The 9982-nt window shown below is 49.8% G+C and overlaps 1 protein-coding gene across 1 annotated transcript; it reads right to left on the minus strand.

The window, feature by feature from the left end:
- Positions 1-1360: 1360 nt before the first annotated feature.
- PPP1CA (protein phosphatase 1 catalytic subunit alpha) lies at positions 1361-9343 on the minus strand. Its single transcript, XM_082212023.1, has 7 exons — positions 9185-9343; positions 6377-6508; positions 5209-5439; positions 4794-4898; positions 3091-3314; positions 2740-2874; positions 1361-1764 (listed from the first exon to the last, which is right to left on the minus strand). Exons 1-7 carry the CDS (start codon positions 9237-9239, stop codon positions 1654-1656), a joined length of 993 nt encoding a protein of 330 aa, XP_082068149.1. The 5' UTR covers positions 9240-9343; the 3' UTR covers positions 1361-1653.
- Positions 9344-9982: the final 639 nt, after the last annotated feature.

Consider the following 9982-nt stretch of genomic DNA (forward strand, 5'->3'; position numbering starts at 1 on the left):
TCCACTGGTGGGATTCATCAGTTGAATCCCACTCCTAATGCAGAATCAATCCCCACCCTGTCAGTGTAGCTCAAAATGCTGTTAGTTATCTAATAAGAACTCTTGCCTTTCCTGGCCCAAAATATCTGTCCTTAGTAGGCCTCTAGTTCTATTCTACTGGATAGGCACAGCTTCCTGTGTCCTGCCTTGCTTTTTGCTTAAGCCCCGCAGGATTGCCTTGGCTGAGGACCACAGCAAATTCCTACAAGCTGCTGATAACTGTGCTGTGGCTTGGGATTTAACTAGAGATTAAGCAAGCAACAACAAACCAATTCACATTAAGAAGGCAGGGGGAAAGGCTCCCTTAAACAGCTTACGGTGAGGAGGTGGTGTTACATAACCCTGTTAGTAGTATCATGTGTTAAAAGTATCATGGGAGCTTTCAGCACAGCCCTACTGGAATCTAAATTGGGTGCATTAGCACCGATTCTCAATCCACTGGTCTGTGTGAGCTAATGGATATAGAAGAATCTAAAATAAGGACCGTTTCTGCATCTTTAGGGTCCCTTGCGCAGCTTATGCTATTCATGCCACATACACTTATGCTCTTCAGAGCTAGGAAGCCTTCATGCCTCTACGAAAGGGGCTGTCTTACCACATAGTGCCACTGCATAGCTCAGCTTCTCTATTCCATTTCAAGCTTGCAGGCAATGCAGGTAGGTGAGGAGAGTAAGATATAGGTGGTGGTTAGTGAAGAAAACAAACTACAGAGATACCGAAGCAAGCCAGTTTTTCAACATGAAAAGTCTTAAAACTGGTAACCAGAGGATCCTGCAAAGGTAGTCACAAATGGCTCCATGTCAGCCAAAGTGCAAAGGGGATTTTAGCAGGCGAAATATGGAAAGGTAATTGGGGACAGAGGGCAAGATGTCTTTTAAGATGCTTCGTCTTGATCGTGTAACTTGCTCCCATTTCTAAGAATGTGTGTGCAGCCTTGCTGCATCAAAGCCCCATCTGGCCCAGCATCCCATATGCCTCTGGGAAGCCCATAACTGCACTCTCCCTACTTTAAGATTCCAAACAGCTGGTATTGCAGAGGCATGTCACTTCTACTACAGCTATCTGGAGGCCCTACCCTCCATGAATTTGCCTAATCCCCTTTTCAAGCCATCAAAGCTGTTGGCCACCACTACATCTAATGGAAGCAAGCTCCACCGTTTTGCTAGGCACTGTGGAAGGAGGACTTCATTTTATCTGTCCTGAACCTTCCAACATCCTCTCCTCCACACCTCCTAAGGAGAGCTTGTTTCATCCTCCAAGGCGCATCATGCAGCCCCATTCATTTTATTCTCCCCAAACAGTCGACAAAGGAGCAGCTACATAAGAATCTTAACATGTTTATTCAAAAAGATGTAGTAACCCCCCATGGGGGAAAGGGGGGAGCACACATCAGGACAAAGTTGGCAAAAAAGTCAATCAAAAATACCCCAAAAAATAAAGACATCCCCAATCCCAGGGGAGCAGAATTTTTGGTATTGAATTCTTATTCAGCCGTTTTCTTTAAAAAAATTACATGGCTGGGCCCTGGGGAGGTAAGCAGCCGCTGTACAGTGTAACCGCTACGCAAGACAGCCTGGGCCCCACACCTACAGCTAGGGGGGCAGGCAGGGCTAGTTACTTCTTGGCTTTGGCAGAGTTGCGTGGCGGAGTGACTGGGCGCCCACTAGAGTTCAATCCACTGAACTGGCCATATTTGCCCTTACTCTTGTCAGCCGGTTTCAAGATCTGTAGAATTCAAGAAATGAGGAGTGGGGAAGGGGATAGGAGAGAAAAGATTAGTTTCAGGGTAAAAATTTTGTGTCTCATTGCAACCCACAACCCCGTTTTACCTCTCATTCACATGCTAAATAATCAAAGCAACAAAACAAGGACTGAAGCCCTCTAAGTCAGATTTTCAGTACTTAAGGCCTGTTTAAAGACCTAATCTATTTAAGACCTAATCTATTTCAATACGTTTTCTTTCTTGGTAGCTCTTTGATACTGCTAATTTTGGCATAATTTTAAAATCTTTTAAGCTAAAATACAGTGTTAATTCATCTATTTATTGTTCTTTTAATTGTTTCATGATCACTTTTATACTATCGTTTTAAGGTAATTTTATTTCATGTACATAAATAAATAAAATGTACTGTAAAAGCTGCCTCAGTGGGGTTTTTATATCCCATTCTCCCTTCTCCCCTCAATACAGCACCCAGGGGTATTTGTGCTGATGGAACAATTAGAAGAGCACAACACTGAATTTCTTCCATACATATTATCACCCTGTGGCTTTGGGATTTTTTTCCTAGTTAAAAATAGCACAGAGCTCTAGATGAGCACTGGGCAAAAGCTAACTGGAAGGGCTCCCAATGGAAGAATGTTTAAATAAAATACTGTAGCCCCAGAAGACAGGTTATTTGGGCATCCCAGTTCACGTTTCTACAGAAACATATCCTGATAAGCGATTCAGCATACAGAAAACCATTTTGAAATAGGACAGATAATTTATATGATACATTTAAAATCAAAAGAGGGGTGTTCATATCCTGAGGTCCCACACATATTATGTGGCATCCAGCATCAGGATAGTGGATCACCAAAAAATCTGCCTCTATTTTTTTTTTAAGGCTTCTATCCTCCTTTACAACCTACACACTATCAGAAGAGGGTAGAGTACTGGTAATAGGAAAAGAGGGAAGCGCTATGCTCAATAGTCTTTACCTGGAAGGAGCACATAAGAGTCTCGTCAACACTCATCATTGCGCCTGCATTATCAAACTCCCCACAGTAGTTCGGGGCAGAAAAGAGGGTCACCAGCTGCCGTTTGGCAAAAAACTCATAGCCGTCTTCTACCACCTATTGGAGGGGGAAGGCAAAGAGAAACAGAGGGAGGGGGCAGAGAATTAACCGTGAAACAGGCATAGTATGTACCTATTCCCCACGTCCTGCTTGTGGGCTTCCCCTTGGCCAGGCTAGATGGGCCCTTGATTGACGCAGCAGGGCTCTTCTCCTGTTCCCACTCCCACAGCCCAGGCACCCTCCCCTCTTCCAGGGCGGTCTCAGTGCCCCAACCTGGTGCGCTCGGCAGATCAAGTCTAGATCATGCTTGTGAAGGAATTTGGCGACAACTTCTGAGCCAAAGGTGAAGGAGACCCCGCGGTCATTCTCGCCCCAGCCCTGCACGTCTTTGTCAGGATCGGACCAGAGCAAGTCACAGAGCAGGCCCTGGTCAGGGACATCCGTGGGCCTCATGATCCGCCGAATCTGTTCCATGGACTGGAGGTCAGGCGAGAGCCCTGGAAAACAAGGTATACATACTGTCAATGCTGCCAAGGGACAGCAGGTGGGGAGGGGAGTTGTGCCAAGTTTACACCCTCTGCCAGGGCCAGCTCAAGCCATTTTGCTGCCTGAGGCAGAGCAGCGAATGGCACCCACCCCCTCGAGTCAAGGCATATAGTACCCAAGGCCAGCCAAGTTATTCTGGCGCCCAAGGCAGAAAAATTACACAAACCTCTCCTACAGTTAAAAATATTAATAAAGCAAAACAGCCATTTGCTGCCCTTTTACATCCCCCAGTATCATCTCCCCATGGCAGCCTCCTGACTCTGCCTAATGGTAGGGCTGAGCCTGCCCCCCTACTCATACTCTTCCCTTAACTAACCCCAAACTGCTACCTTATGTCTTGTCACATTGCAAGAAGGAAAAAAGAAGCAGTATCAGGAAATTACAGAGAAAGAAAAGCTAAATGGAATTAGTATCCTACAGTATGAGTGCGCAGAAGGTAGCCTGGTAAAATTTTGGATGATTTGTAAGGATCAATGGTGGTTTCCGATTCCTCATTATTTACAAACAGCACCCAAAAAAAGGAGAGAGGTTGCAGCCGTTTGCAAACCTACATGCCTGATCCATGGACAAGTTGTAAATATTTCAGCGGCAGCAATCCTTAGCTCAGTGGTAGGTAGAGCACTAGGTTCAATCCTTGGCATCCTATTTCCCTAAATATGCTTAGGATTGCACACAGTTCCTTAAAGCTGCATGTTCTTCTTTTTAAAAGTCTCCTCCGTGCCTGGCCTTTTACTAATTACTAGTCTCTCAGCCTCCATGCTCCTCACCTATAAAATATAAGTAATAACTGGTTGCCATCAACCAGGTCTGTGCAGCTCTGTTGGATGGCTTTAAACCTGTGTGTTGGACTCCCTTCTCTGGAGCAACCCAGCAGCCAATGTGTACTTGTCTACGCAGGTCACAGAATGTGGAGGAGGCAGCTGCCTCTGCCAGCAGCCACTATTTTCCACCTGCCTCCAGTTATTGAATTTTGTGGTGTTGATAAACAAACAAAACAAATCCTGCAAGCCCGAATCCAGTCCACCCCTGCCAAACACGCGCTGAGCTGATGCTCTCCCAGTGGGCCAAAAGAGACCTGGGGAAAGCCTTCACTCCAAACTCCATAGTAAAAACAAATAAATAAATGAGGAAACCCTTGTAAAAGGTCTTGACCTTCTTCCCACTCATGTCAACATTTTCCCGGGCTTTTATTCTGCCCGCTCCCCAAGGAAGAGCGCCAGCTCAGCATGCGCCAAGGCACCTAATTCCAAGGTAGGTTGCTCCCATGGCCTGTGGCTGCAGCAGCTTTTGTTCTTTTCCAGAGACAATGCTGGTTGCAAACTACCTGGGACAGGCCACACAAACACAGTCACCAGTACCTGCCACCAGGCAGCAGGAGCAGCATTTTCTCCCCTCCAACCCAATCCCCATCTTTTCTGGGGCTGGCCCACCTCCATGGCAGCAGAAGATCTTCTCATCGACGATGGCAGCGATAGGCAGGCAGTTGAAGCAGTCCGTGAAGGTCTTCCACAGTTTGATGTTATAGCGCCTTTTACCTGCAAAAAGGGGGGAATTGGGAAACGTTAGCAAGGAGAGGGAGAGAGAGAGAGAGAGAGAGAGAGAGAGAGAGAGAGAGAGAGAAGGGGCTATTTTGAGGAGCCATGCTCCTGCAATGTAGGGGGCCAGGGTCAGGGGGAAGGGAGAGAAAGAAGAGCATCCCAGTAAGGACAGACGGATGCTGGGGGGCCAGATTGAAAGGTTAGGAGGGCCACATTTAGACCCCGGTCCTCTGGTTCCCCATCCCTATCCTCTCTCCACCCTCCACACTTGCACACCCACAGTTCTAAATAGGAGCCTTGCACTCACATTCATCATAAAAGCCATAGATGCGGTTGATGCTGGCACACTCGTGGTTCCCCCGCAGCAGGAAGAAGTTCTCAGGGTATTTAATCTTGTAGGCCAAGAGCAGGCAGATTGTCTCCAGCGACTGCTTCCCTCGGTCCACGTAGTCGCCCAAGAAGAGGTAGTTGCTCTCTGGGGGGAAGCCCCCGTATTCAAAGAGTCGGAGCAGGTCATAGTACTGCCCATGGATGTCACCTGGAAAAGGGGAGGGGGCAGTTGTTAACAGAAGAGGAGCACTGATGGAACTGTTGGATCATAACACAGCTCTCTCTTGTTCTGAGCAGGGGAGAGAGCAAGAGACCAAGAAGGGTACAAATGCAGATGATCCTCTTTCCTCCTCTCAGCTGCAAGGGTCTGATGTGCTTCTAAGGAAGAGGCGGTGGCACAGGTCCAGGTTACTGAGGTCTTATGCACAGGGTACCAGTGAATCCCTTTGTCCTCTCCATGTCCTCATGCCCCAGCCCTTCTCCACTCTTGGTTGGCCCCACCCCTTACCTCTTCCTCTCTGCTTCTTTACGTTCTCAAATATTACTGTCCTCCTTTCTTCATCTTCTCCCCTCCTTCTACTTCCTTTCACCTGCTGATATTACCTGTCTCCCTCTCACTTTCCTTTTCATTTTGCTCACTTTCTTTTGACTTCTGCCACCTTCTCTGCCACTTTTAATTTGCACCTCCCTGTGACTTTTGTCCCTTCCTAATGTCAACTTGCCTGAAACCAAAATGAACAGGAAATCAGATGAAGGTTAATCACTGGCAGACAGTGACGAGGTTAAGTGACCTACAGAGTGAGCAGGCAGATTGCAGTCTTAGAGGGGAGGTCTGTGGGCCTCTCAAACCAAATGGGCCATGGGCCAGTGCCCCACTAGCATAGGACCTTGACTGAAGCAGAAACAATAGCATTAACTTACCACCCATCTCCAAAAACAGTACAGATGTGGCAGAACTTAACAAATACATACATACATACATACACACATACATGATTGAATAAAAGTATGATGAACAAAAGCCGCTCGTGGGGAGGGGGAAATAGGCATTCCCAGTTTACCAAAATATTGAGATGCATTTCAGATTTATCCCCCTTAAGCAACTATAGGCTAACAGCTGTACTAAACAGTAGGTGGAAACTTACCGCAAATCTTGAGCGGGGCTTCCAGCTCCAACAGGATGGGCTGGCTCAAGAAGATTTCTCGCGACTTCAGGCACAGGCCCCGAATCTCGATTTCGGCCAGCTGCACATTCTTGCCCGGGCGCGAGCCTTGCACTGGAAAACCAAAACATGCCAGTTGACATCTGCAACATATGCCGCCCCATCCTTCGTAAACACTAGTCTTCCCCACTCGCACCTCCTTCACAGAGACATTCCCAGTGCTCTCCTCTCTGGAAACAGTCCTGGTGCCCCGTTGAAATTTATTTACTTCCTCTCCATACCATGGAGATTGTCACATCACCAGAGGCAGAGCTGCATTCTTGACTTTGGGATGGCAGGGAGAGTTGGGCAGGACATGCGAAGCCAGCTCCCTTGAACTCCACCAATGTATAAGTGCCTCAAGAGGCTAGTACTGGAAATCTTCGCTTATCACATTAGAAGGCCTAAAGCTGCACCACACCTGCATTATTTACTTTAGCTTGACTTCTGTTCCAGCACCTACGTTACTCATTGCCAGACATGAGGCTGGTAGTTTTCCTGCTCCCCCCCCCCCCGCAAGTCTGTTGCCAGTCTGACCTATACCCTCTGGTACAGAAGCATTACAAGACACTAGGAGGAGTCCAAAAATCTCAAAAATGCAGGTGGCGACTTCTGTTTAAAGGAATTCACCACCTTTAGCCATGCTCCTGGGGACAAGAGCAGCAGAGCAAAACAATCAGGATCAGTACACGGCGCTGGCATGTAAAAACCTAGAGCTTTGGAATTGCAGCTGTGCTACCAGAAAGCCCCACCACCATCTGGAATAGGCTGGTGCAGACAACTCAATTTTATAATAGTTACAAAGGAACTTTCATAAGACCACCAGTAACAAGGATTGGATCCCAAATATTAGGCAAACTTGGGAGGTTTTTGTTTTTAAATACTTCTGTTTACTAAATGCATCTAAATAAACATGCTGTTTAAAGGCATCTAGAAATGTCCTGATGTGTTTTTTCCTAATATGCACAGTGTGTGTGCAATATTTATAATTTTATTTTTCTCATTAAACCCACATCGCAAGCAGAGCATCAATCAGCTTTGATTGCAAAAGATCCCATGTTCAACTCCTGGCATCTCCAGGGAACCCAAAAGAGCTGCTACCAGTCGGTGGAGACAATCTGAGAGCTTGATGAACTGATGGTCCGACTCCCGTACAAGGCAGTTTCTTATGTACCTATGAGTAACCAATGCTGACTAATACTAGTATGCCAGGTGAAGGCCTGCTGGGCAAACCCAAGCAAGCTTAACTCTGACTGCCTGTTCTTGTGTACACTGCTGCTTTCTTTCCGTTTCTATCCTCTAGTTGGGCAATAGAAACAGAAGGAAAGTGGTTCAGGATAGTCCCGGCCAAACTGAAATCTCATCGCACCAGCACAGGTGTACATCTAGCTGGCCAGAAAAAACACAGCACCTTCCCTGGAGTGGTTACAACCCCAGTCTTCCCTAACTGCTGAACACAGTGGGCCCTACTCTCAAGTAAACATGCTGAGACTTGGGGCCGTTAGTTTCTTCCTGGGGCGTTTTGCCAGAGCAATGCCCCGTCTAGATTCTTGGCCAGACCCACCTGCGAAGAAGTGGAGAGGTTTGCTAGGGACAAGCCCCTTTCGGGGGCCTCTGGTCGCGGATCCAAGGCTACAGTAGCCGCCTGCGAGAGCGGACAGGAATCCGCCCCGCCCCGCCGGGCTCCGCTCCCAGGTCCTGACCGTCGCCCAGGCGGAGGTGGGCCGTCACCTGCGCTCCACCCCGCCCACAAAGCCGAGCCAAAAAGCAACGCTATTTCCCCGTAAAGAGGAACAGCGCCTCCCTCTCCCCTCGCCGGCGCCTGCGGAGCATCGGGGCGGCTCGGTTCCCACGCTCGCAATGCTTGCCCAATCGCTCAATAGGATTCCATCGCCGTCATTGTTCGCATTACGTCGCGAGGAGCGCTCCCCCGCCTGACACGCGGGCGCAAGGAAATCCCACGGGCGTCCTTCTGGAGGCGCCGCCGCCCCCAATTCCCCTCGCCAAGCCTCCATCCTGCTAGTTGCCCGCTTCGGATTCAGAAATCCGCCGTCCTTATCCAGGCCTCGCCTAGCGGGAAGCCGCGAGGAGGGAGCCGCACCCGGCAAAAAGAGGGCAGCAGCGATTCCGCGGAGCGGGGAAGCTCCGAGTTGAGTCCGAAGGCGCCCACGCGAGATCACGGCTGTCTTACTGCATTTAGTTCTAGTAACCCAACCCTCCCTGCGGCGCGTTAACTGCGCCGCTTCCTCCACGGAAGTTCACGCCAGAGCCTCACTTTGTGGGGGGGGAGAGGAAGCAGCTTGAGTTGCGAGTTTCACAGGGCTGGGGGGGGAAGCGTGGGAAGCACTAAATCCACGCAAAACTTACCCTGGTGATACACCTAATGGGAACCTCCCCCCCAAAAAAAAGACAAAGGAGAATGGTTCAGCTCACACACTCACACCAGACACCTTCCCCCCCCATCCCCCGCAAAAGTGGCTGTTGCGTGCGTGGGTGCAAAGGTAGTGCAGGGGTCTGCGCGGGCTTCTCGCCGCCACGCGCGTTCGCGGCGGAGGCTGAGGCAGCAGCGTGAGCGGGGGCGCCTCCGCCGCGCATTTCAGCGCGGGGAGGGGAGCAGGAGGGCGATCGGGAATCTCCAGCAGCCCACTCCAGCCCCGCGCGCAATTCTCCTCGCGGGGCGGCGGCGCCGCAGCCAATGGCAAGGGTCCCCCCCCCCGCTGCCCCGCTGCGCGCCCGGCCCCCGCGGCTCACCTTCCAGGAGACGCCCGATGATGGAATCCAAATTGAGCTTCTCGCCGTCCGACATGGCGGCCCGCTTGGAGAGAGGAAGCTGCGCTGCCTGGGCTCCGCTCTCTCTCCCTCCGCCGCTCTCTCTTTCCGCGCCCCCTCCCGCCGGCCCGACTCGGTGGTCCTAAGCGCAGGCGAAGAGCGAGGGAGGGGCAGCGCCGGCTTGGCTCTTCTTCTACCTCTTCGCCGAGGAGCCTCCGCCGAAAGAAGCAGCGAGCAGGAAGGGCAGACGCGAGCGCACAGGCCCCAACGGCCGCCCTCGCCGCCGCCGCCACCACCACCTACAGGCTGGAGGGATCAGCGCGCGCCCTGGAGCCGGCGAGCTGCGACTGCGCGAGCCGTGGCCTCTCCCCACAAAGAGGGAAGCGGCGGCCTTTCTCCCTTCCAGCCCCAGAGCCTTCCCTAAGGCGGTTGAGGAAACGGCGTCCCAAGTGCCCGGAACGCTGAGCTTCCCATAGTTCTTATTCCCAAGAGGATACGTATACTGTATCTATGTACTGTAAAAGAAAACATGAGCAACGCTTTAACGTGTTCACTTCCACGACTAACCTGTGAGGTCAGTCCCCATCTCCCACCCACCCCATTTACAGATAGGAAGATTTTTTAAAAAATTAATATTTTATTAAGTTTTATCAATAAGAAAATTCAAAAAGAATACAAAAACAGAAAAATACAAAAATACAAACAGGCATAAAAAGAAGAAAAAAGAAAAACACATAAAGAAGAAACAAAACTCCCTCTTTTTTTAAACTCATCTTTAGT

The sequence above is a fragment of the Podarcis vaucheri genome (assembly GCF_965113315.1).
Source record: "Podarcis vaucheri genome assembly, chromosome: 1".
Classification (NCBI taxonomy): domain Eukaryota; kingdom Metazoa; phylum Chordata; class Lepidosauria; order Squamata; family Lacertidae; genus Podarcis; species Podarcis vaucheri.